This window comes from Eubalaena glacialis, chromosome 1 (genome assembly GCF_028564815.1).
Source record: "Eubalaena glacialis isolate mEubGla1 chromosome 1, mEubGla1.1.hap2.+ XY, whole genome shotgun sequence".
NCBI lineage: Eukaryota > Metazoa > Chordata > Mammalia > Artiodactyla > Balaenidae > Eubalaena > Eubalaena glacialis.
This window is the reverse complement of record NC_083716.1, coordinates 34,238,520-34,266,016: the sequence shown is the minus strand read 5'-3', so window position 1 is coordinate 34,266,016 and position 27,497 is coordinate 34,238,520. Positions and strand designations below refer to the sequence as shown.

General features: G+C 42.4%; 1 protein-coding gene across 3 annotated transcripts in view; it reads right to left on the bottom strand.

Annotated features, from left to right (window-relative positions):
- Positions 1 to 27,497, bottom strand: part of MYOF (myoferlin) — a 586,741-nt gene that overhangs the window by 33,610 nt on the left and 525,634 nt on the right. For all 3 annotated transcript variants that reach the window (XM_061169872.1, XM_061169799.1, XM_061169723.1), the window contains 15 exons: positions 26,750 to 26,905; positions 23,014 to 23,145; positions 20,019 to 20,182; positions 17,566 to 17,680; positions 15,986 to 16,091; positions 14,272 to 14,417; positions 12,159 to 12,332; positions 11,267 to 11,375; positions 10,110 to 10,187; positions 7,628 to 7,809; positions 7,376 to 7,534; positions 7,153 to 7,251; positions 6,053 to 6,214; positions 3,945 to 4,110; positions 310 to 386 (listed from right to left, as the gene is read on the bottom strand). In XM_061169872.1, coding sequence (XP_061025855.1) covers positions 310 to 386; positions 3,945 to 4,110; positions 6,053 to 6,214; positions 7,153 to 7,251; positions 7,376 to 7,534; positions 7,628 to 7,809; positions 10,110 to 10,187; positions 11,267 to 11,375; positions 12,159 to 12,332; positions 14,272 to 14,417; positions 15,986 to 16,091; positions 17,566 to 17,680; positions 20,019 to 20,182; positions 23,014 to 23,145; positions 26,750 to 26,905 — 2,025 coding nt within the window. The remainder of the gene's footprint in view (positions 1 to 309; positions 387 to 3,944; positions 4,111 to 6,052; positions 6,215 to 7,152; positions 7,252 to 7,375; positions 7,535 to 7,627; positions 7,810 to 10,109; positions 10,188 to 11,266; positions 11,376 to 12,158; positions 12,333 to 14,271; positions 14,418 to 15,985; positions 16,092 to 17,565; positions 17,681 to 20,018; positions 20,183 to 23,013; positions 23,146 to 26,749; positions 26,906 to 27,497) is intronic.

Below are 27,497 nucleotides of genomic sequence, written 5' to 3'. Positions count from 1 at the left end.
GCCTGCACATTAGAATCACTTGGGGAGATTTTAAAATTTACTGTTGTCTAGATCCCTCTCCCTCATGGAGAGTGGAGCACGGGTCTGAGTATATTTTAAGTATCCTGGGTGACTGAGGGTAGAGGACATGAGTCCACACAATGTCACCGTAGCTACTGATGAGTGCAAGATTCAGGTTTTTTACCGTGATAAGCTGGTTTGTTATTTTATTTTAGTTGCATTGAATGGTTGGTTTGACTGAATTCACCTAATGCTTAGACGCCTGGAAGATAAAACTGACATCATCCAATGATCAGTTCTGAAGCCTACCTTTGATGCCAGTAATGGTTTGGTGTCTTCTATTTCAATAACGACGTCCCGGCAGGGTGGAGTAGACAAAAAGGAGGCTGCAAGACAATTTCATAATCTAAGATACTTACAAAAATATAGTGGTGAACATTCTACTCCAAGTTCAAGTTCAACAGCCACACAGTGGAAGGTAGAGTTTGCTCCTGGATGAGACTTACTAAATGGAGAAGGCCACGTCTGAATGTAGAAAAATAACCCAATTCATTGCTTTTCCCAAAATATGATATGGTTTTAGACATTTTTAAGGGGATTTTATGGCCCATTTTTTTCTTTTATCTTAGACAATTAGCCCAATCCTGTACACAGGAAATGCTGAAAAAAGAATTGTGTCGGGCTTCCCCGGTGGCGCAGTGGTTGAGAATCTGCCTGCCAATGCAGGGGACATGGGTTCGAGCCCTGGTCTGGGAAGATCCCACGTGCCACGGAGCAGCTGGGCCCGTGAGCCACAATTACTGAGCCTGCGCCTCTGGAGCCTGTGCTCCGCAACGAGAGGCTGCGATAGTGAGAAGCCCGCGCACCGCGATGAAGAGTGGCCCCCGCTTGCCACAACTAGAGAAAGCCCTCGCACAGAAACGAAGACCCAACACAGCCATAAATAAATAAATAAATACTTAAAAAAAAAAAAAATCCCCACCTCCATCCTACGTGGTGCCCACCATCATTTAAAAAAAAAAAAAAAGAATTGTGTCAACACATGTCTTTAGAGGATGTAGGAGTGAGGTCGGGGCAATGGGGGCTGGGGGGAGCTACACCAAAGGAGCCTCCTTTTCATGGAATCTGCTCTAAGACACAGAAAAGCAAAGCAGGGTGAATAGTTGCACATTTCAGGGCTGAAGTTGCAGTGGCTCATTCAGCTTGGTTCTCACAGTGTACATAGAGGGAAAAGGCACACATCCTGGCTTTAAATAATTCCCAGAATATTTGTGGCTCTGGATGTTGAGGTTAGAGCAAGGGCTCAGGAGCAGCCCCTGGGCTCACCAGGTTTGGTTCAGCTGAAGGGGGTGCTGAAGCCTCAGCCTGGGGCGGGGTGGGATGAGAGGTGCAGCTACCCTTTATGGAAGAAGGCATCAGGCAGCCAGACATTCAACAGGAGGGCAGAACTCAGACAGAACAAACTCTGCCAAGCCAAAAGAACTTTGTGTTTAACCCAGCATTTGATGTATAGGACATAAAGGAGGGAAAACACATTTTTTAGGCACCTACCATGTGCCAGGCAGTGGGCTAACCTGTTTACATACATGACCTCATTTAACCCCTCAAAAATCCTGTAGAATATGTGCATATGTGGCATTATACCCATTACAGAGGTTAAAAAACAAACAAATTGAGGCTAAGAGAAAGCAAGTCATTTGCTTCCGGTTAAACAATTTATCACAAGTGAAAGTAAGTAATCTAGGTCTGTCTGACCCCAAAGCTTGTGTTTTAACCATCATACTAGAGCCCAGAGCAAAGTAGGCCCTTAGTAAATGTCAGAGAAATGATCAGGGGAACACCGGGGAAGCAGAGGAGACTGACATTTATTGAGCATCTATGATACGCCAGTTGCTATGCTGTTGCTAGGTGGCACCCCCAGATCTATCAGAAGCCTCTAGGCTTCCAAGATAGCTCCCCTCCAACTCCCGACAACTGCAGCAACACAGAACGGGACAGCCAGGTGGGCAGGCGTGCCGGAACACAACTGCATGCAAGTTCCTTCCTATATTATCATTCCTCCACTTTACAATCCTCATGTAAACAAAGCCTCGGGGACAGGAGGAAAGTTATTCTGTGTGCTTCCAACATTAGGCCAACCAAGTACATTCCTCAACTCCTACCTCAGTTTGGTTTTAAGAAACTATCAGATTGATCTAAAATAACAGGTTCTGGCCTTGGGAACCCTGTGCTCCCCATACACCTTAAGGATTTTCCTCTTCAGGGGCTTTCTGAAGCCTTGACCCCACTTCACACTAACTACAAAGAATCACGAACCAGGAGACCTCTGCCTAACCCTGACCCATAGACACAAGTAGGTCCATACAAGCGATTCTGGGGCCAGACAAAATTTGCAGCATTTGTACCTTCCTCATGATTTCACATATTTGTGTCAAAGAACTTTCTCTCATGAAAGCAGTAGGAAAAACACTAGGAAAACAGTTTCTCTCCATTAAGTAACCCCAGATAAAAGAATGCCTGCAGTTACATTAATCCTTGACGTTATAAAAATGTTGCTGTTTTAGGCACCATCAACTCAGCACAAAAATGCTTTGCATGGGAAATGTATGGATAAACACATGTAGGGTTCTGCTCAAGTGTGACTGTGAATTTTTTTCTCTCTTCTCTGAATCAGGGATATAGGATGCTCAGACCCAAACAGCAGATGAGCTTCAGAGGCTCTGTCAAATCAATACCAAACCTTATGGAAGATTAAATAGAACAGGTTAGCAGAACAGCTCTCAAATAGAAGACAGCTGTTTCAGTTTGGAGGCTACCAACGATCAGATGAATAGGTGTCAATTCTCCACTGGGCTTAATCTCATGAGCCTAGGGGCTCTGGGATCTTGTTCACGGATGGGACCCTGTCCCCAGCCCCTAACACTCTCTGGCACATGGTAAATTAAAAAACAAGTAATTCTTGAATGAACAAGAGCAAAATGCTATTCATTAGTTATTATTTAGTATAGAACCCAAAAGTAAGTATTATACCCTGCTCCATCACTTATTAATTATGTGACCCGAGGCCAGGAATTTAAACTCAAGCAGGTGTTATTTTTAATTCAATAGATAACAATGAAATCATATTTTTCAAATTATATCACAACAATGTTATGATGCATTAATGAGGCAGGACAATAGATAGAAAGCAATTTAAAATAAAAATCCCCCACTCCTTCAGTGCTTACGGAGGGGCCCCTGTATTTCCCCATCAAAATATTTATCATAGGACTTCCCTGGTGGCGCTGTGGTTAAGGATCAGCCTGCCAATGCAGGGGACACGGGTTCGAGCCCTGGTCCAGGAAGATCCCACATGCCGCAGAGCAACTAAGCCCGTGCGCACAACTACTGAGCCTGCGCTCTAGAACCCGCGAGCCACAAATACTGAGCCCGCGTGCCACAACTACTGAAGCCCGCACGTGCCTAGAGCCCGTGCTCTGCAACAAGAGAAGCCACTGCAATGAGAAGCCAGCACACTGTAACGAAGAGTAGCCCCCGCTTGATGCAACTACAGAAAGCCCATGTGCAGCAATGAAGACCCAACGCAGCCAAAAATAAATAAATAAATTTATTTATTTAAAAAAAAATTTATCACAGCAAACTGCAATCACCCATTGTCTTGCCTTCTCTGCTGGATGATACAAAAAAGAATGTTCATCCAGGAGCAGGACAATTCAGAAAGTAATAGCTTGAGCATTGGGCCCCCTCAAACAAGGCCAGGATTCAAGGGTAGCTCTGCCACTTACTAACTATATTACCTTGGGAAAGTTACAAAGCGTGCTGTAAATCAAACTGTTTCCTCATCTGCAAAATCTGGACAATGAGTACTTACTTTGAGAGTTTGTAAAGATTAAATCAACTCAACATGAAAAGTCCCAAGATGCTATTTAGAGACTTGCATTTACCTTTTAGCTGTGGCACGATGTCCTCCTTTCCTGCATAAGGGTCGCAGCGAAAGCGGTCCAGGCGGTCAATGGTGCACTGGCCCACAACGGGCTTGCGCCCAAACTGCCGGTGGTCGATGACCTTGATCACCAGCGGAGGCATGTACAATTCCTCCTTGGGCAAGAACTGGGGGTCACAGAGGTAGGTGTCACTTTTCTGTTTAAGACCTGACAAGGGCAGCTTTGCCAATTAACTCCCCCAAAGGGACCAACCCAGGCTCTTTCTGCCCATTTGGTGTAGCCCGTGGGACCCACAGCGAGCAGTTCAGTAATGTACATGCCAGGCAAGCAGCCTGGAGCTGAAGGGCCTGAGGTCCGAGCCGGGATCAAACCCTGGCTCTGCCACTGACAGCTGCATGGTCTTAGGGAACTCTTCTCTGTCCCAGTGATCTCCTTAATAAGAGTAGGGGTGCTGAATTAATATATGTGAAGTGCTTAGCACTGTACCTTAGCACCTGGCTCTGCTCTGTAACAGGATGTAAAGTCAGCATTTAGTTAGAATTATTTAAAATTTAGATCGAGATAAAACTGAACCTTCACGGGAGATAACTGTGGCTTGAGAGTCTTTCAGCCCTGGAAGTTCAATGCCAAAATGGGATGCTCATTTTTCCTCCATGCCTCCTGGTTCCTCTATATGGAATTTGGTAGGCTTGGTGACATTGTCTGATTGGGGAATCACGGGCTGGTCTCGGGTCTGCCTGGTGCGTGGTTCAGATGATTTCCACCTTCGTCTTCACACAGGAATACAAGCTGGGATCAACTGAGTGGCTTTCCTCACCTCTGCTGACTGAGGCTAGATTCCAGGCTAGAGCTTGGGAGGTGGGGAAGGGGCTGGGGACGGAACAAGGGTGGGTAGAGTGTCCCAGGGGATCACTCTGGGATTCGGGCTCGGAGCTTCCAGGTGGCGCTCATCTGTAGCATCGCAAGGGGAAAAGTATTGGCTTTGAAGTTGGAGGGACCTTAAGTCCAAACTCTAGCCACCCACTTGCTAGCTGTGTCCCCTTGTGTAAATCACTTAACATCTCAGTTTCCTCCAAAGCACACATAAGAGGGGTGAAAATGCCTGCCCTGCAGGGTTGAAGACTTAATGCAGGGAATGTGAATGCAGCCAGCACGGAGCTCTGTGTAGCTACTGCTGCAATCTCGACAGAGTCACTGCAGCACAGCACGCGGGGCCTGGCACTCACTACGGAACTTGCATAAGGCGGTTCCCCTCCAGGCCTCAGCTGCCTCATCTGTAAGAGGAGAAGTTAAGCTCCAAGACCCTAGAGTTCAAGAGTGGTGTGCTGGAGACCCCAAGGGCAGAAAAATGACTGGGGTGGGGAAAGAAATGGGAAGGTTCTGGACCTTCCACCCCATGAAACTGAAGAAATGTGTTTATTTCTTAACGCTTTGTATAGTAGAGTAAAAAATAAAGATTTTTTTTCTTTTTAAAAAGTTAAGGATTTAACTGCTTCAAAAACGGAAAGACGGAGTAACCTCTTCTTGCTCCAAAGTATTATAGGGTCTATGATGGAGGACTGTGAACCAGGTCTGAGGCTGCTGCCTTTCTAATAACCAGAGGGTAACTTTGATGGAAAAAAGTGGGGACACCTGGAGGCAGGGCACAGTCATGGGCTCTTAGGACATGGCCCCATCACCCCGCAGCTGCCCTTCCCCAGCCAGTCAGTCACTATCCAGAGGGTTCTGGTCCACGTACACCTGCAGGGCCTGGGGGTTAATATTCCGCTCTCGGGGGATTGACCAAGAGCCTGTTACAGAGAGCTGACTAGATGGAAAGTTTACTGGAGAAATACATTAGTATTGCTCATAGATACTTCTGTGTCACTGGGGTTGTTTGAAGCTTTAAGAAACCATCACTACAGTGTGAGAATCTAAGGGGAAAAGTCACTGACAAGCTGTCTGCAAGGCAGGGTTTTTCTATTTGTTGTCAGACTGGAAATATATAAACTACAGACTTTGGAAATATATATATATATAAAATATGTGTGTGATTTGTATATATTCATTTTCAAGTACAATTCAGCTATTCAACACACATGAACCAGTACGGAGTCTTGATACAGTACCACTTTCATGAAGAGAACAGAACTTGGGAAGTTGGGCGTCTTCTTCAGGTTTTTGATCACCACTGATTCTACCCTTTCCCCTCCACACTCCACAATGAGACTGGGGGAGGTGACAGAAGCCATCTGGTAGTTTTTCATATTTCTTAAGCCCCAAGCTAGAATCTAAGAAAACAATGTAAAGAGAAGGGAAGGAAACCCAGCATATGAAAAATAATATTCAAAAGGAAAAATCCTGTCTTAATAACTGGTAAATTCTTTAAGATTGACTTGTACAGATTTGCCTCAAATCTCTGAGAATGTCACTCTAGAAAACCTGGAGGTCATACAGAGAAAGCGGTTTTGCCCCTTTACCGCTCCTACCCGAGCTGCTAAAAAGCAGAGGGGCTAAGAGTGCAGGGATCAAACCCTGGCTGCGCCATATCACAGCTCTGAGAACTCTGGCCAGTTAGTAACTTCTCTGTCTCATCTGCAAACGGGGCTGAGAGCATCACCTATCGTGGGTTATTCTGAGGATCAAGTGTAAACTTCTTAACATAGTGACTGACATGCAGGCACTAAGTAAAAAAATAAGAGCTGTTGTTTAGAGTCATCTGCCTCAGTCTTAGCAAGACCCCAAGAACGGAAATCTCCAGGTAACAGCTGCTTGACTGGACAGAGGGAGAGCCCTCAACAGTAGGCAGGACGCTGTCCATCAGGCTCCTTCCGTCTATATCTGCTCTGTCTGATGTGTCACCATTTCTCATTCCTCCCTCCCCTCCCTATACCTCCCTCTGAGGTCCCCTTTTCTCTGCACATAAAGACACGCTGCTCTGAGTCTGTCTCCTCTCTCCCAGTTCTCCAGTTGACACAGGAAACTTAGAAATCCACTGGCTCCCAGTAAATGGGAATTCTAGATTCCCTCAGGAATGTTGGGATTGACTTGTTTTTATTGCTTTGACAAGCATTCTATTTCCATGAATATTTCCATTTTTTAGACAAATTCTATAGGAAACTGGAGACAGCAAGAGAAGATGCAGCAAGATTCCATTCCTAAACGAAAGATTCCATGTCTATAGCCACATCCATTTGAGTTGATCAATAAAACAGAGTGAGCCGCATACCTCAACAGCAGTGAGCTGAACCACAGGCCTGATGCCCTGGGGGACCATGTACAGATTTGGTGCCCTTTGCGAGGGAAGAATGGGAAGGTTGGAGCCATCCTGTGAAACAAACATGGACATGTCAATGCCTCCCTTTAGTTCAAGTAAACAGTGCCTGGAGTTGTTAACAAGTGTTTTGATTGGCTACTCTGAAAAAATATATGAGTGAGAACTCAGTAAGTACCTTGTGCCTCAGGATCAGCTCTGCAGTTACAAGGACATCCCCACAGGTTTTGTCTCCATTCATTACTGGGTACCAGAGAAGTTTGGGTGTGATGTCCATTTCTGAGTTTAGTTTCACCAGAGGAGAGCACATGCTTCGTCCTAAAAACTCATCTTTGCCCTAGAGAAACAAGCAATCCTTAAATTCCCCGACAAACATCCCTATAAATCTCCATCATTCCCCTAGCCATCTTAGAAATTCTCAATTACCTACCACTTGGTCACTGTCAAAAAGTTCAATGACAACCTTGGGTGGGTTCTGTAGGACTGTTTGGGGTTCCCCATAAATTTCAATTTCATCAAATATAATCGTTTGGTCCCATGTAGGATTCAGGGTTGAGTGGATGATCTCGGTGGTTTTACTTCGATGAAGGAAGGAAACATGAGCGTATGGATCTAAAACAGAAAAAAAGAATAACAGTGGGCCACAGCTGAAGTCTGAAACGGTAAAACTCCTGGAAGAAAATATAGCGGGAGGCTCCTTGACACTGGCTTGGCTATGGTTTTTTGAATTTGACACCAAAAGCAAAGGCAGCAAAAGCAAAAATAAACAAGCGGGACAACATCAAACTAAAAAAAGTTCTGTGCAGCAAAGTAAACCACCAAAGAAATGAAAGCCAACCTATAGATGAATAAAGAAAAAAATATAGATAGATGGATAGATACACACTATGAAATATAATTCAGCTTTAAAAAAGAAGGATATTTTGCCATTTGTGACAACATGGATGAACCTAGAGGGCATTATGCTAAGTGAAATAAGCCAGACAGAGAAACACAAATACTACATGGTATCACTTATATGTGAAACAAACAAAAAAAGTCGAACTCATAGAAACAGGCAGTAGAATGGTGCTGTCAGGGTGCCTGGGGGCAGGGGAAATGGAGAGAAGTTAGTGAAAGGGTATAAATTTCACCTACAAGATGAATAAGGTCTGAGGATCTAATGTATAACGTGGTGACTGCAGCTAACACTGTATTGTATAACTGAAATTTGCTAAGAAAGTAGAACTTAAGTGTTCTCACACACTCACACATCAGGTAAATATGACAGACGATGAATGTTGTGGAAATCCTTCCACAATGTGTACATATATCAAATCACGACATTGTACACTTTAAATATATTACAACTATATTTGTCAACTATATCTCAATAAAGCCGAAAAAAGATAAGAAAAAAAAAAAAAAGAAGTAATCCATTTCTCCTCCATGCTAAATAATTTCACCAAACCTTTTTGCAATTGCTTGGGAGCTGACCTATCTGAGCAATACCCTGCTGTCTAACTTGAAGCTTCTGCATAAGCTAAAAGGGTGCTTGGCTTTTAGCATTGCAGCATCTTATGAATGGGATTCCTTGCTTTTGCCCTGATGATGTATCTTTTATCTCAAACTGCAAGGAATGGGCTTAGAGTTTTATGCAACTTTAGTCGAGAAATTAACTTTGACTTTCAATGGTTGAGTGCCCCCTGGTGGTGAATATTCAAAAATGTCTTCAAAAACCATTTTGGAGATGTGTATTACAGAGATAACCTTGAATCTGCTTTAATTTGTGAGAAAAGGAAACCATTCACATATGTTGGTTAATATTAGTGCTCGGAACATACCTCACAATTGATGTAAGCATGCTGGAGTGTCAGGTAACTGCTCTTAGAGCTGTATCCATAGAAGCCCCAGGGAAGCTCTGATGGCCTTCAGGTCCTGAAGTAGAATGCTCCCCCTATAGCCCAGGGAGCCCAGGAACTATTCATGGTCCCACTAGCAACAGCACAAATCCCCCAGCAGCAGGAGCCCAGAACCTTCCTCTTAGAACCAGTCCAAAGGCAACAAAAGCAGCTGGGGTGTCAGTGTGAGGGGTGATGAAGCCTCATGGTTTGATGGTGCTGGGAATTGGGGAGCAGGCAGCAGAGGAGGTCAAGATGGACTCCAAAGTAGGGGAATGGGTGATCTTTTTGTCAACTTAAGAGAGCTACAGGGCTTCCCTGGTGGCGCAGTGGTTGAGAATCTGCCTGCCAATGCAGGGGACACGGGTTCGAGCCCTGGTCTGGGAGGATCCCGCATGCCGCGGAGCGACTGGGCCCGTGAGCCACAGTTACTGAGCCTGCGCGTCTGGAGCCTGTGCTCCGCAACAAGAGAGGCTGCGATAGTGAGAGGCCCGCGCACCGCGATGAGGAGTGGCCCCCACTTGCCGCAACTAGAGAAAGCCCTCGCACAGAAACGAAGACCCAACACAGCCAAAAATAAATAAATAAATAAAAATAAATAAACCCAAAGTTTAACCAAAAAAAAAAAAAAAAAAAGTAATCATGTTTATAAAAAAAAAAAGAGAGCTACAAAAATATATATATATAAAGGTGAGGACTTACCAATTAACCCAAGAGCCCAGGGGTAAAAACACAGCTATAAACAGAAAGCAGAAACTGCTTTTCTTAAGGTGTTTTTTAAATCACTTAATTAATTAATGATTATTAGTATTAAAAGACCATGAATCTTCTCCAGCACTCAGCAACCGTGCTCGGCATACTCAGCAAGTATCTAATGGCTGAGCAATTGACCTCATGCATATCAAACTACTCTCAATACGGAAAGGCTTTTTGTTGTTGTGAGAAATAACTCAAAGCATCCACTTGATGAAAAGTAGAATCAAGCTAGCCTGCTGGGTAATAACATGTGAGATGGAGACTTTTTCCCTTTACCTGAAAAGCTATCCTTGTCTAGAGCCATGAGGTTTCTGGCTTGATAGATATAGCAACGCAGATGGTAAATGTAGACTCCTAAAAAGAACAGGATGGAGGTTACTTACAAGAAACAGAACACTGTATTTCTATTTGGAGATAATATATGTTTCAGATAAATGGGTTACCCAAATCTATTTTCCCACGGTAAAGAACACATATACAGTGGTGATGACATGTCTTCCCAAAGTAGTTCTGTCTCCTGCAAAATGAAACTTATTTAAAAGGTACTACAGGAAGCTCAATGCAAGGGTGCCAATCAGGAGAACATACTCCTGGTGTAAACTACCTGGATTTAGGGTACTGCTTGTCATCGCCGACCTTTAAAATGACACTTGGTCTCTAGGAGTTATAGAAATAGGGCTTTCCAGACCATTTCAGCACCAGATCTAGGAAACAGTTATCTGCTAAATGTTTCTTTGCTATTTCAAAGACTTTATACTCCTTATCATTATTATATTAATGCATATATGACCCTCCCCACTATGCTGCCACCCCTCCCTGCCCTTGCAAACACACATAATTTGAGAGGCAGGAGAGCGTTTTGATTCATTACACAGATTCTGGGAACCAGACTACTTGAGTTCAAATCTTGTCTGTAGTGCTTACAAGCTATAAGATCTTGGTCAAGTTATTTAATCTTTCCGCACTTGGTTTCCTCCTGTAAAACTGGGACGAGTAATAGTACTTACCTTCTAGGGTAGTTATAAGAATTAAATGAGTTAATATATGTAGAGTGCCTGGCATATGCTAAGACTTATATGAGTATTTGCTATTATTACAGAGTAGGTCTGCTTCCAAAATTCCTGAAGGTTATCATTGAAACCAACCTTAACTTTTTGAACCTTTTTTCCAATTAGAATAATCTTTTGCGGGAGCTTAATAGGTAGCATGAGTACATATCAGACAGATTATGGTGAAGTCAATGATTTGACCACCCTCTACCCCAAATATAATTTTGAAAACTGTATTTTAAAAAATCGTCTCCATCAAGTGATGAAAATGAAAGTCACATTTGCATAAAGGGATTTTTATCTATCATATTTGGTGAATTCAAAGAGTTTCCTTGAGATGAACGTCATAGAAGTGAAAAACACAAATACATGTTTAAAACTTACTGTCAAAATTACAGGAAACAATGGGAGTGTTTGCTCCAAACACAGCAGTGGCGCTGTGTTTCTGTTTTTCTACACTCTTTTCATCTCCATCCTCGGTAGTATCTGCACCCTAAAATAAGAGTCAGGAAAACCAATTAACAATGCCTAAAAACAAACGAAGAGGTAAGAATTACAAACAAATGGAATGGTCGCTTTTAAAAGAGATTTTCTTCATCCAATCACTCCATTTTTTAAAGATGAATAAAGCCCAGGACAGCGACAGAGCAGGAAGTCGAAGCCAGCCTAAAGGATACATAAGTGGATTAAGAGGAAGGGAGGAAGAAAAAGAGCAGTGGAAGAAGAACAGAGAAGGGTCACTGTGTAGAAATATAAAAATAGGTTGTGTCCAAACACAAATTTCTAAAAATGGTCCCTGACCACCACATTGCTTTAAATCAACCATGACCATTTTCTTATTCATTCCTTCCACCTTTGTGCTTTTTTCTTCTCTGCCTTTTTATTGTGCTTCCATATGAATTGTTCTCCAATTTTGTAAGCCATCCTTCTGTTTTCCTTCCCCTCACATCTGCATATTTAACTTTCTTTGTTTGTTGAACAGTTGTAGTTTCCAAAGTATGATCCAAAGGGATGTTAATAGATGTCACCTGAAGCAAAGGTTTTGGAACAGATATACTTGGAAAAGGCTAGATGAAACAATATTAAACGTACTTCTTAGAACCTTTCATATGTGAATGGTCTATTCATTCTACAAAAATTATTGAGCACCTAGGATGTGCAGCTTTCTCCCAAATTATGTGCAGTCTTACAGTATTGGAGTCGATGGTATGATATCCAACACTCATGTATTTTCCCTCTGCGAATATGATTTGAATTTTGGCTATTTATTACTTACAAGGGCACCTTCAAGTTTAAAGATGGCAGCTGCGCCATGCGTCTCCGAAGGAGCCATTTTTCTCCTCCAGCATCTGCGGCGAAAGGTATCTGAACTACGCTGTTTCCAGTGAAATTTCCAGCCAATTAAAGAAGCGTATTCCCAGCCCTCCTGGTCTTTAAATTCTTCCATGGCCTAAAATAGAAGTAAAACATTTAATGATAATAATCATAATAACAATATTCCTTATATTGATAAAGCAGATTATGTGATCCATCAACAAATACGTATTGAAAATCTACTCTGTGCCAAAGTACTGGGCTAGGAGCCAGGGATACAACAAAGAACAGAATAAACAGGCTCTCTGCCCTTGCAGAGCTGATGGACTGCGGGGATGGAGAGAGATAAGCAGGCAAGTAAAGTGAAATGAGATGAAATGAAATGAGTGGTGGCTGTACCATCAGGAGGGGCACCTTATTCCGACTTGGTAGCAGGGGTTGGGGGCGGCATGAGGGAATGGGTAAAGCAAATGGATTCTTTTCCAAATTGCTTCCTATTTCCTCACTTCATTAGCTCAGAAGAACATTGCCATTATGATATAGTTTGGAAAATATTATTATGTCCATTTTATATATAGAGGGAAAAAAACGATACCACCCTCCCTAGGGTTTAAGTGCCTTGTCTAAGGTAATAGCTTCTATAGCTAATAAGTAAGTCAGAGTATATTACTTCTATAATAACTACTATCTAACAACTATAGCACTTTTAATCTTAAAAACTATATATAATTATCTCAGTTTTCAATGTTTTTTTTCAATTCATTCAGTAACTCTAAGTATGGTATTGGGTTAAGAGCTGAGGAAGCAGTGAAGAAAAAGACAGGGTCCTTGCCCTCCTGTAGCTGACATTTCAGTGGTGGAAATTTTATGTAAATATCTTAAAAGTATGACTAGATTTAGTAGATGTAAAATAATACTGAATAATATTTATGATCTCAGAAATAAGAGTTCCATGTAGGGGTTATTTTTTTCAACTTTGAATAAACAGAAAACCCAGGTCAAGGACAATCTTGTAATTGACCTTCTGGCAGTATTACTAGTGACACTAAAATATTTTATGCAGCCAGGAGTGAGGCAGGTTAGGGAACATGATCTAAGTCTCAACAGTACTCTTTGGTAGAATAGAACTGGGCCATGTTTCTGGTCTTCTGACTGGTGGCTCAGTGTTCTTTCCACTTCACCTTGGTGCTCTCATGTGGAAGGAGGGAGTCAAGTGCCTCTAGAAACTTCTCACCCTATCAGGATAAGGATGATTGCAAAACAAATATTCATTCATTAGCTCATTCATTCTACTCCATTATTTATTAGGAACAAGGTCCTGAGCTTTGGAGCCTTAGAAGTACCAAAAAGCTCACTATCTAATAAAAAGGCACTTCGTGACATCTACTATGAGTCAGGCACTTTGTGGAATAGAAAGAGGTCGTATTTGGAATGACCTTAGCCTGGGTTCAAACACTCTATCACTTACTAGACACATGGCCTAAAGCAAATCCATTTAACCTCTGTGAACATTATCTGTAAGATGAGGATAAAAATGCAGATTTTGTGGACTGGAGATGATGTATATTCAGTACCTACCATCACAAAAAGCACACAGAACATACCACTTATTATTGTTATGAGTATTATTTTTCCACTCAATTTATTATTATTCTTCCATTTAAGCCTATAATACCCTAATTAGATGCATGATATTATATCCATTTTGCAGATGAGAAAGGAAATGAAGCCAGGATTTGAATCCTCAGGTGTCTTGTTCCAAGTCCTGAGCTATTGCCACTACTACATTATGCTACCAAAATAATTTCTGTTTCTACTACTGCCTCTTGAGTGGTTCTCATTATTTAGCCTGCTTCAGAATCACCTAGAAGACTTACTGAAACACGGAATGCTGGGCTTCACCCCCAGAGTTCCTAAATCAGCAGGTTTAGGGTGGGGATACACTTTTATAACCCTTGAGCAGGGCATCAGGCCCCTTGACTGGCAAATGGTTTCTGTAGAAATAGCCGAGTTAACTATGGTTCTGTGTGGTCTGGAAGGCGGAGCCCCCAGCTCCCTCCCATTGCTCCTCTTACCCTTGCAGTACTTGAAGTGGTTTGTGTTAAGTCTTTCTTGCGTTTTCGGACCAGCCTTCGGCGTCTGTGAGTATGATACATTTTTTCTGCTGCAACCCAGGATTTGGGCTTATTATCAGGAGGAATGATAATTCCATACTCCCAGCCTGGAACAGAGTTTGTGAATGGTTATCCAAACGAGATGCACTTGCCAGACTGCCAAATAAAGTTCCAGAAATCATTCGGTCACTCTCTGCCCCCCAACATTCTCCACTGCCACGACTGAACGCCACTGCTCCTATCACTTTGCTGCAATCAGCCAAACTGAATACAGCCCTATTCCCCTGGATCCCTCTTCAAGAAGCTTCCTTTGTGGCCCTGGGGTTCTCCTCCATGTTTCTACTTCCAGTCATTCATGGTAATTGAGTGCATCTAAAGTAAAGCACAATGCAAGAGGCATTTGGGGACAGCGATGAAGGGCATGGCCTGTGTAGTCAACAGCCTGGGTTCAAATCCCTGCATCACCACATGCGGGCTGTTTACTTTTAAAGTTTCTTGCAAGTTAGTAAACCTGCTGATGGTCCAATTTCCCCAGCAGAAAGGTAAAATATAGCTTTTTCAAAAGAATTAATCAAAATAATGCATGCAAAGCACTAGGACAATGATTAGCATACAGTTTGCACTCAAAAAACGTTAACTATTATTAAAAGGTCTGGTTTGTGCATCAAGATCATCAAGAAACTTATAATCTATTTGAAACCTTCCTTATCAATGCTAGTTCTTTCGTGTGTACTATTCCCTCTTGTAAGAAATTTAAAAGTCAAATTTTCTCTCTTGATAATTCTAAATGTTCTAGTTCGTTTAACTTTAGATTACTATTTGTAGAAAAGTATAAATATTGGACTTCCCTGGTGGCGCAGTGGTTAAGAATCTGCTTGCCAATGCAGGGGACATGGGTTCGAGCCCTGGTCTGGGAAGATCCCACATGCCGTGGAGCAACTAAGCCAGTGCGCCACAACTACTGACTAAGCCTGCACTCTAGAGCCTGCGAGCCACAACTACTGAGCCCGCGTGCCACTACTACTGAAGCTCGTGAGCCTGGAGCCCGTGCTCCACAACAAGAGAAGCCACCGCAATGAGAAGCCCGCGCACCGCAACCAAGAGTAGCCCCCGCTCACCGCAACTAGAGAAGGTCCATGTGCAGCAATGAAGAACCAACACAGCCATAAATAAATAAATAAATAGATAGATAGATAAATAGATAAATAAATAAATAAAATTTTTAAAAAAGAAAAGGATAAATATCATTACCAGAAGCTATGTCAATAATCTGCATTATTGCTGAGTAGGGTGACTTTTAAGGCATTTTGCAGTTCTTCTTTCTGAGCTAGGGGGCCCGAGTGTGATGTTCCCAGGGAGGGTATGCCGTGGTTAGACTAGAGAAGCTCCAAACTCCAGTCCCCTCCCAAATTCTCATTGGATCCCCGGCATCTCAAAGTCCAGCCACCCGGCATCCTGTTACCTTGTATCTTTCATTCTTGACAGCCCCCCACCCTGCACCTGTCCAAGTACTTGCTTGTCCTTCAGATTTTGCGTCTGAATAGTCACAGGTAACACCACCTGACCTGGTCGTCTTAAACGAAGGGGCGTGAGACTCTTCCCTCCCAAGGAAACTTGACTTTAACCAAGGCATTGCTGGAGAGCCCCTGGTCAGGTAATAGGTCTGAAATGTTACCTCTCTCATCCACTGCACGATTAATGTCATAGACCCATGCGTCATCTTCCCATTCCCAACCTGGAGGGCAAGTGAGCTCGCTGGGTGATGTTGCTTTATCACCGTTCTTAAAAAAAAAAAAGAGAGAAAGAAGCCATAGTGTGTTAAATAAGATGCAAAGGTGAGATAGAATTCCTCACACTTAACTATAGACTCACTCATTTCAATACCATCATACACATCAATCTTTCTCAGAAAAAGCCGTAATCTTTATTTATATACAATTGCTAAACAATAACTAGATTTTTAAAGAATACTTTCTGCTTCCACTATTAGGGAATATGTTATGTTAAACCATGCGAAATTGTTTTTGTAGGTCAAAAATGATCAAATATCAGCAATTTCATATGGTTCAACTTAATATTATGAAATGACGCAACTCTTTATGAGGGGTTATATTGCAGAGAACCCATCAGAGATGGATAAAGCATGAAAAACACATGTTTTCAAGAATGGGGTAATGCTACAGGAGGTTGTAGATGCTAATCATGTAAGACTGAGCAAAGTTTACGTGGAATATTGACTTAAGTTCTGCATTAAAACTGATAGAGTTATGAAAAAAGTTCATAGTAAAGGAAATAAAGGAGGTCCATAAACATAAAAAATAGTCAGCTTCACTTTAAGAGTGTGAAAATTGAAATAACAACAGGATACCATCTATTCATGTACTGACAAAGATGTTAAAGTGGGAGGGTGAGTGTCTAGAAAAACAGCCCCCTATGCTATTGCTAGAAATATAAATTTGTACAACCTCTTTGAAAGTAGTTTGCCAATATTTGTCAAAATTTTATATGCATTGAAACCTGGACCAAGCCAACAGGTGCCTCTCCTACAGACAAACTTTCATAAGTGAATAAGAATGTACGTATAAGGATGTTCATTGTCACATTGTTTATAAAAAACAAAGACTGGGCGGAAAACCCCTAAATATCCACAAGGAGAGGATTAGTTAAATAAATTATAGAGGGGTACATATAATAAAACACTGTAGGAATTTTCTAAATGGCTCATAGATCTATATGTATTGATATCAAAAGATGTCCAAGATATATTATGTGAAAAATACAAGTTGTAGAACTGTGCATACAACACAATTCTATTCAGGTGGGGAAAAAAAGAAGTTATATATTTGTATAGGAACAGAAAACTGCTATCAGTGGTTCAATGGTTATCTCTGGGGGTGGGGGTGGGGGTGGGATATGGATCAGGGAGAAGAATTAATTTCCTTTTATGCTGTTTGACTATTCTAAAGACATGAGCATTCAATTTGTTATGATTTTAAAAACTAGTTCCATAATAAATACAGTAAAAAAAAATTTCACAACCCAGACTTTACCATGTACCAACATCTAGTTAAACAGGCCCCATGTCTTTCCTATAGGAATTAATTACAGATGCACTTTGGAGGCTCCAGTTATAAAGGGAAGGCTTTATGACATGAGATGGAGAAGAGACCGGGCAGCCCCGCCTTGTGCTTGGTGATCCAGCAATGGTTTCTCCGAGCTCAGGCAGGAGGGCTTATCCCCGGGAGCTGCGCTCACCGCATCGGTGTAGGTGTCCTCTGCTGGCTTCCACTGGCCCCGGGGGTAGCGACTCTCGTTCTGATACACTTCATCTGTGAACTCTGTGTGACCCGCATCCGCCTCCGTCAGCAAGCTGAGGGAGAGGAGGCTCGCATTACCAAAGGTGGTCACCGACCACCCCATCTATTTCCAATGGCGGGGAGACATCTACACCCTGGGGGTGGCCCCCGTTCCCTCCTCGCCCTACCCCTTTGGATTCTCCGCTCCAAACTCTTCTTTGTACTAATAGCTTTTGACATTCCTTTGAAGAGGGGCAGCTGGAACAATGAGCCCTAAATTACAGAGAACTTCTCAAATTAGCAGAGTTGCTCCTGCCCAGTAATTAGGGTGGGGACTGGGAAAACAGCATTGTGGGCAGCTTCCTCTAGGGACCAGGCTTCTGTTTCTGTGTCAGGTCAGGGCCATTCAGCATCTTCTCAGCAAGACTCTTCGCTAACAGTTCAAAAGAATAAAGAGTCATCTTCCCTCTTTCCACCTATTTTAAAAAATGGAATGGAGACGGTCTCCTGGGGCCTAGTGTGGAAACTTTTTACTCATGGCTTGCTTGGTCTACGTAACACAAACTGAAGGGAGGAGTTTACATTTTCTGGATAGTTCCTAGGTAGGGATGACAGCCAAACCAGGTCATTTAAGACTCCAAAGTCCATTTGGGCACTTGAGAAATCCATACTGACTCCCTGCCATGCCAATTTTCCTCTTGGATTTGGAACTATTTTGACAACCCAGAGAAGAAAGTACAGAGGTTCCAACTTTGACTTAAGTCTTCTGCCAGGTATCCACTCAAGTGAGGTTTCTTTTTTCCTTTTACTGTCTCTACATCTTTCCCCTGCTGTATCCTCCCCTAGAATCAAGCACTGGAAAGAAATCAGAAAACAGAAAGTTCCCACCCTTTGTATCAATTGGGCTCGTCCATCACTTCTCTGGGCCCCAGAGAAGGAGAACAGAACTGGCTGCCACCTCTGGGGTCCCATCCAGCTCCGACAGGCTCTGACCTGCTTTTCCAGTCCCAATTCCCCTGGCCTTTCCCTGTCCTCACTAACCTTCCTTCCTTCTTTCCAATTCAAACCCCGTTTCCCTTCCCCTCACCAGCAACCCCAACTCCATCCAAAGCAAGCTGTCATGGGTTAAAAGCAATCATGTGCAGACACTGGGTCTTAACAGACCAGACCCAGCACACTTCTTTCCCTCCTTCCCTAATCCTGTGTCATTATGGGAAACAAATGTGGACAGAGAAAGCAAACTCTAGTTTAAGGTCTTAAAATCCAACTTCACAAGCTTGTTTCCTCCAAACACAAGTACACTGTCCTGAGCTGGAGAAAAGAGGGCATTCTGGTTCCAGTGTTTTTGGCAACACGTAGAAACCAGGCTTTGATTTCCTCCAGACTCCAGGGGACACATGCTTGCCCCCTGTACTCTTTCTTTCTTCCTGTTTAATAATAGCCTTTGACATATAATTCACATACCATACAATTCATCCATTTAAAGTATGCCCTCTACTGTTTCCTGCAGACATTCCAGCATAACATTTGAGAGCTGGTTTTGGTGCCCAGGCTAGATTTGGGTTCTAGCCCTGTCTACACCACTCACCCACAGTCTGTGTGCCTTTGGACAAGTGACTTAATCCCTCTAGGTCTCAGTTTCATCTGTAAAGTGGAGATAACACTATTTTTTGTTGGGAGATAATTCTTTGTGAGTCTAAACACAGGCTCCATGACCTTTGTTGCAGACTATCTTCTCAAGGATGTTTATATGAGGAAAACCTCGGAAGACATAGTGTTTCTCTCCAGAGCAAAGGGCCAGCATGCTTACTACCTACCCATTTTAAAGGATTCAGGTGCCCTAAGCTCAGGGTTCCTTTTCTATTATACAATCCACTTCATGTGCAAGTGTCACCTGGCCCTCTTTTTGTCGCCCTGTGGGAATTGGGGCTTGGAGAACAAGAGCAAATGTTGATACTCTGGTACTACTATTTGCTGTGGGCAATACAGTCCTTTGTCTCTGATTTAGGAGTCTTGTGTCTCCTGCCAACATCCACGAAACTGTGGCAGGTGACCTTGCTAGCTTGCAAGTAGGATAAAAATCTCAGACTCTTCATGATTTTTGACACTACCTATCTTGTAGGACTGCAATCCAGATTCAATAAGATGATGCATGTGTTTCGCCCACTGCTTCACACATTCACATGTAATAAGTTCTCAATAATGTTAGTACCAGGTGCTTTTTATACTTTTTTGTTTTATTATGGGACATTGACGACATCTTTCAAGTTTCTGTGAGTTTCTGTGGACTTACTTCTGCTCAGTGGGTGTTATGTAAATATGATCAAGAATGATGATGGAGAAGATTCACTTAGCAATTTCTAAGGAAAGACTTCATTACCATCCTTTTTTCTCAGAAAATGAAAAACTTACCTTTTTTCAGGATCAACTATCCAGTCTCCTTCCCATTCCCAGCCTTTTGGAGGCAAAAAGAATTCCCTCTTGAGTTTTATTTTTCCTGTGACATCAGAAAATTTATGACGACCCACTAATCCAGAAGTGCCCCATTTTCCAAACATAAGAGCTTGATTTTCATACTATTAAAAAGAAATTGGAGAAACATCATCAGGGAGCAAGAAATAAAGCCAACACATAAGTTTTCAAGTCCATCTAGGACCTAGGCTAAACAATGAGGAAAAGTGAAAAAGCTTTATATTCAGAAGGTATGGACCTAAGTTGCGCTGTTGATGATTATGCAACTTTGGTAAATCATTCATCTTTCTAAGACTCAGTGTTCTCATCTGTAATCTGAGGATAATACTACTTTTCTCATAGGGTTGTTCTGAAGTTCAAATGTACAAATGATTGTGAAAGTGCTTTGTAAACATTGATATATCATGCTAGTTGTTTCTACCATTATTTTGAATGTCTCCAAATGGTGCTCTGAACCTAATCTTTTAGATACCTACAAAAGTCCTCAATTTATGAACACGTAGTCTTCTAAACCTTTATTTATAAGTCTGCTGCCGAGAACTTGGGCACATTTCCCCACAGAAACAATATTATAATTAGTGGTACATTTCCTGGGCAGCACAAAGAACCCATCTGAAACATGAAGGTCCTTTAGCACCCAGCTTTTATGTGGCCTAAAAATTCTGAGCCTTCATCCCCTCTGGAGTATGGTGAGTAGATCAAGACCTTTCTGGAAGCAGGTTTTGTGGCAATGGCAGACCCAGGTTTACAGGGCATTCCTTTCTAAGATAGAATTTATAAAATCTACAATGGTCTGTTTCTCACTATGTCAACCATAAAGAGGGTTGAGATTTGCCAGTGGTGAGAGTCTCTGTTTGGGTCCAAGCTGATATCTTTGTCTGCTGATGAGCTCACCGAGAAGACGATTTGCATAAGCAGCAGGGGAGTTTTTGGCTGAAGGATGATGGAAGAAGTTTGGGTAGGGGCCTGATGAGGAAACTGGAGGTCTCTGAGGTGCTTCACGTGTGCTAATGGTCCCACCCCACAGCTGCTACTTAAAGGCCTCAAAGCCACATGAGGTTCCCATCTCCACTGCTGCTGCCGCCCTATTGTCCATGCCAAGGTCCTCACCTGGATTATACTACAGCCATGCTGGCTTCCAAGTAGAAGTGGCAGGAATTGCTCCTCCACTCTCTGTCCTTGTCACTTGGAAACCAAAGAAGCCATGCATGTGCCCCCAAGTCTCACAGCCCCTTGTGCCTAAAGCTCAGAGCAATATCTAAGACAGCACTAGTGAGACCTCCATAAATTGGGGGGTGGGGGGATTTTTGCAGAGAACTGAGGTCTGGTATTAGCCCAGAAAGGCAAGAACCAGTGAAATTTCCATTACTGTCATTAATGTGCCCCTTCTGGTACTCAGAGGCTGTTAGAATTTGGAGAAACTAGAGTCACGCAAAACAACTAAAATGGGTGGATCATCTCTACACCTGTTGAAACTAGAGTTCACTCTATGCAAGGAAGGATCTGGAAATGGGAAACAGAGGCAGGGTTGCTCCTTGCTCAGTGCTAGCTTCTCTGGGCCCCAGCCACAGAGCTGTAGGGCAGGTGGATGCCAAGAAATCCCACAGGAGGGCAGGAGCAAGCCCCTCCCACATGTGCTCTGATGCCCCCTCCACACCGCCCAGATGACTGACCATCAACATCTGTGACTCAGGGCCTCCCCTGAGGCCTCCAGCCCACCCTCTATTTCTCTCCAATCGCACTTCAAAGCTTGCATCCTAAGGACTTTGTGTCTCCCATGGGTTTCACTACTTCTCAAAGTGGACCGCGATGCCCCGTATCCACCCACATTGCAGGTGCTAATCCCTAACTCAGCTACAGAATCACAATCCTTGGGGTGGGATTCTTTTTAACAAGACACCCAGTTTTATTATTGTGATAGATTTTGAGATCCTTGAGGACAGGGCTTGGCTGCTTCATCATCTTCAGCCTCTGCCTCTGTGCCTGACATAAAGCCACCACTCCCTAAAAGGTTGGATGGGTGGATGGATGGATGGATGAATTCTGTCACCATTTATTTATTTAATAAATATTTATAGGAGCCTACTATGTGCCAGGCACTGTTAAATTAAAAAAAGCAAAACTAAAAGATGGCCATGGGTTTTCTTGCCCAGCAAGCACATCAGAACCACAATCCTAAACCAGTGGTCAGGCATAGTGGTGGGCAGCAGATACACAATTACAAATTAGCTAGAATGAAGATAGTCTTCTCCCCAATTATTTGAGCATGAAGGCCCATCTGTAAAAGAATGGAGCTCATCTGAAAATTGTCAGAGGAGACCCACTGAATATATCTAATAAATTTACAACAATAAGTACTTTCAGTAAAAAAAATCCAACTAATGCCACTTTTAGCTGTAAAAGTTTGTGAAAATTATTTTCATTGGTTTAACTCTAATGAGATTTCTAATTAGCTAAATGGATTTTTAACTCAGTGAAGGATTTACAAATTATCTCTATTGTTTTTCAAGTATCCAGGCAGCATTTTCTTTGCCCTTGCGCAAACCCCTCTGAGGCTTCCCCAACTGAGGATTGAGTCTTCTGTGCTTTAAAGACTCCAGACACTTTGCTGTAGAGTAGAAATTAACACAATATGGTAAATCAACTATATTTTCAATTAAAAAAAAAAAACACTCCAGACCCCAAGCAGGCTTCTCAAGGTCGGCACCTCTCAAGCGTCCTCACTCCTGGGTTGCTGTGTGTGAATCACTCTGGGGTATCCCAATGTAGACCTCCAGTCAATCTTTCCCTACCCCCTTCGTTAAGGGCCCTTGAATGTGGGGTTTTAGGTAGCGATTATGGTGGTGGCTGGTTTGACATCTGAATATTTTCCCTTAGGATGAAAAGTAAAAGTACTCCCACACAAAGAGGAAAAGAGTGATGTCATTAAATGTACCATTTCAGCAAAGACGGTGAATGTTCCTTCTGCGAAGCTGTTGAACTTCTTCTCAACAGCACTTAAGCCCAGCCAGATGTTCACACGCAACTCCACAGGCACCTTTGGTCCATTGTTTTTTTCCTGTGGGTACTGTGAGATGCACAATAACATGACCCGTTATGCTGGGCACAGTACAGGCTGTGCATTAAGCTCAAAACAAAAGTAGACTGAACATCTAATCATTGTTTTCAGCAGTCTAATTTTGTTTGTGCAGTTAAAATATTTCCAAATGACCCTTCTGCAAAGATTAAAATAACAAGTAAAGCAGGAACCCCTGGGTGTCCCTGAGACCTTTTCAGGAGGCTCACAAGGTCAAAACTGTTTTCCTAATAATACTAGGATGTTACTTGCTTTTTTCACTGTATTGACATTTGCACTGATGGTGCAAAAGCAATGGTGGATAAAACTCCAAGCACTGTAGCGGGAATCAAGACAGTAACACCGAACTGCACTGGTAGTAATAGTTTTCTTCATCACTCTCAGTGAAGAAAACAAAATGCCAGTTTTACTTATTAATTACTTTGATAAAGCAGTAAAAATGGCTAATCCTAAATCGTGATCCCTGAATACATGTCTTTTTGATATTTTGTGTGATGAAATTCTGCTGCATATTAGTATATGCTCTGAGAAAAAAAACTTATGCAATTGAGCTGTGAACTGAACTAGGCTTTTTTTTTTTTTTTTTTTTTTTAACAGAATACCTTTTCTTCCTGAAACAGTGATTGGCTGACAAATATGGTTATTCATACTTGGATATATGGGGCAGACATTTTCTTGAAAATAAACAAAGTGAGCCTGTCATTTCAAGGATAATAGGTGACTGTATTTTGTTGCAATGATAAAATTCAAGGTTTCAAGTTAAAATTAGAATTTTGGAAAATTTGTTTCTGTCTCGGGGGGTGAGCTTGATAGCATCCCAATACATAAGGGCTTTTCTTGTAAGTGATATCAATGAATGTGATTTTTTTTTTCTTTTTATTTATTTATTTTATTTATTTATTTTTGGCTGCTTTCGGTCTTCGTTGCTGCGCGCGGGCTTTTCTCTAGTTGCAGTGAGCGGGGGCTACTCTGTTGTGGTGTGCAGGCTTCTCACTGCGGTGGCTTCTCTTGTTGCAGAGCACGGGCTCTAAGCGTGCGGGCTTCAGTAGTTGTGGCATGCAGGCTCAGTAGTTGTGGCTCACGGGCTCTAGAGCACAGGCTCAGTAGTTGTGGCACACGGGCTTAGTTGCTCTGTGGTATGTGGGATCTTCCCGGACCAGGGCTCGAACCCGTGTCCCCTGCATTGGCAGGCGGATTCTTAACCACTGCGCCACCAAGGAAGTCCCAATGAATGTGATTTTTAAAAATATTGTATGATGAAATGTGTCAACATTAGGAAGATTTGCATAACTCAGTGAATCAATATTTTCCAAATGAATGCTTAATGTTACAAAATCATGCATGGCTAAAAGAGCCATTCAAAGTACAAGATAGACCAATGGATTTTAACGTAGCAGAGAATGAAAAGTTCACTGATAGGTCAGGTAGGTCAGATTCCACATTGCAATTAACCTTTTAAAAGCTACCACTTGAGTTTGGTATTGTATCAAAGATGAGTACCCATAATTATCTGAAAAAGTTATTAAAATACTCCTCCCTTTTCCAAATACATATCTGTGTGAGGCCAGATTCTCTTCATATACTTCAACCAAGCAACTTAGTCCATAGGACGAAACGTAGAAGCAGTTTTGAGAATCCAGTTATATTTCTGTGAAGCCAGGTTTGCAAAAATGCAAAACAGTATCACTCTGCTCTCTGATTTTTAAAAGGAAATAGTTATATTTTATAAAAATGTATAGTTTATGTTAACCTATAATGGATTTATTATTGTTTATTTTAAAATATATTAATAAATACTTTTTAATGTCAGTTTTAATTTCTATTACAGTAAATATTGATAGATGTAACCCACATACACAAATGCTCTCTGGGGCCTCCAATGACTTTTTTAAGAGTGAAAGGGGCCCTAAGACCAACAAAAAACCCACTGAATTAAATAACTCCCTAAACTGGATAATGAGTGTAAACAAAATCAATAAATATATAAAACATTCTCTTAAAAGCATTTTGCTGTTTATCCACGGAGTTCGGAAACCTAATGCAGAAAATACCACTGCAGGCTGGACCCTCAGGGCTCCATTTAGCAAAGAAACACTGTGGTTAGGGCTCTGCCCAAATTCCTGACACTCACATCTTCCAGGACCACAGCTTGCAGGGCTGGAAGGCAGCCTGTGACTGGCCAAAGGGAAAAGAGGGAAGCAGAAGGGGAGCTTCACCTGCCAAAGACCCTATCTACAGAGCTCTCCCACCCCCTGTGAAGTTTTATTTATTAATCAGTTTGCTTCCACGCACTGCTGAGGTCAATTATAATTGTGGTTCTACCTTAAGTAAAATTTATTCCACCAAGAGACACTTGAAAGAAGATAATCATTCTGGTTCTATTTTCACCCTCTTGATTAAAGAGCAAAGAGTGCATTTATTAAAAGTTAGCGTAGGACTTCCCTGGTGGCGCAGTGGTTAAGAATCCGCCTGCCAAGGCAGGGGACACGGGTTCGAGCCCTGGTCCAGGAATATCCCACATGCTGCGGAGCAACTAAGCCCGTGCTCCACAACTACTGAGCCTGCGCTCTAGAGCCCGCGAGCCACAACTACTGAGTCCACGTGCCACAACTACTGAAGCCCGCGTGCCTAAAGCCCGTGCTCTGCAACAAGAGAAGCCACCGCAGTGAGAAGCCCACGCACCGCAACGAAGAGTAGCCCCCGCTCGCTGCAACTAGAGAAAAGCTCGCGCGCAGCAACGAAGACCCAATGCAGCCAAAAATAAATAAATTAATTAATTAATAATTTTTAAAAAAGTTAGCATATATCTCCCTGTTTTAAGAGAACACTCTCCCCTGACTGCTTTTTCTCCTTTTGAATTTTTTTCCTCTCCCTGAAACTCCAAGGAACTCGGTTGGAGTCTGGCAGGGAGAGGGATGTAAAACTTGCATCTGGCAACAATTTGGATCTCTTTGTTTCCATCCCCAGGCCCTCCTCTGGTTCTCCTTAGGCACATAAGAGAAGCTCTTAATCCAGGATCCTGGGATGGATTTATGGGTTCTACGAAGCCCCTGAATTGGATGCAAAATATTGGATGCATCAGAGATGTGCATTCTTTTGGAAGAGAGGGCCAGTAGCTTTCATCAGGCTCTTAAAGGAGTCTACGACTCCAAAAAATGTTCAGAACACTAGCCCTAAAATAGTAATTCTCAAAAATTTTCAATTTGAGGACCCATTTGGTTAGGTATAGATTCCATGGACTATCTATATTACCTTCCCCTTTTTCTGCTTCCCAAACGCTCACTAGAAAGGAAGAGAGGCATTGCTTCACATGAGACATTAGAAGTAAGTGGAAAATCATTCCAGAAAGCAGAGCATTCACAATGCCATATTAATATTAGTGTCACAGAGACCTCTATGGAAATGTCCTTGATTGAAGCCAGCAGACCTCAGGCCACTCTGGGAATTACCACCCGAGAGGAAGTGCCAGGATAGGCTGAAATGGATCACAATTGCTCTAGCCATTCAATGACTGGCAAATAATATAAATCAGCCCTTCTTGGGAATATGGGTTTTGCACTTAAGTATTTCACATTACACAATGACGAAGCCATACCTTCAGAAAGATGGTTTGGGTTTTCCCACAGTATTTCCCAGATGCGTTGTCACCACTGGTGGAGTATAAAACCTGATGCGCGGGAATGCGTGCGTAGGCCAATCTTTTCTCTCCCCTGATCATCCAGATGATGATGTCAGGCATGCTGTTCTGAGGCTGGTCACGTGAGTGGATGGAAAAGAAGCAAAGCTATAGTTAGTCTAAATGCAGAGACACCACAGACCCTGCAGGCTGGACCCTCAGGGCTCCATTTAGCAAAGAAACACCGTGGTTAGGGCTCTGCCCAAATTCCTGACTCTCACATCTTCCAGGACCACAGCTTGCAGGGCTGGGAGGCAGCCTGTGACTGGCCAAAGGGAAAAGAGGGAAGCAGAAGGGGAGCTTCACCTGCCAAAGGCCCTATCTACAGAGCTCTGAGAGGAATTTTGGAAAATACCCCCTTTTATCTCTCCCATCATTTGAAGAAAGCCATAGACAGCAGTCAAGGGGTTACAGGCTTCATGTATTTCATAGGACATAGAGCATCTCTACCTCACAATCTGATATTTTCCAAATATGAAATATTAACTTAGTTTTTTTAAGCCTCTTTTTTTCTGATTATAAAGGTGATATAAGTTCACTATAAAAAAAACTTTGAAAGTACCAAAGCATAAAGTAAAAAATAAAAATTTCCTGTAATCACATGCGTGTTTTTCAAATGTATTTCTATCCACAAATATATGACTACCCACCCTCCAGCCCCCACCTT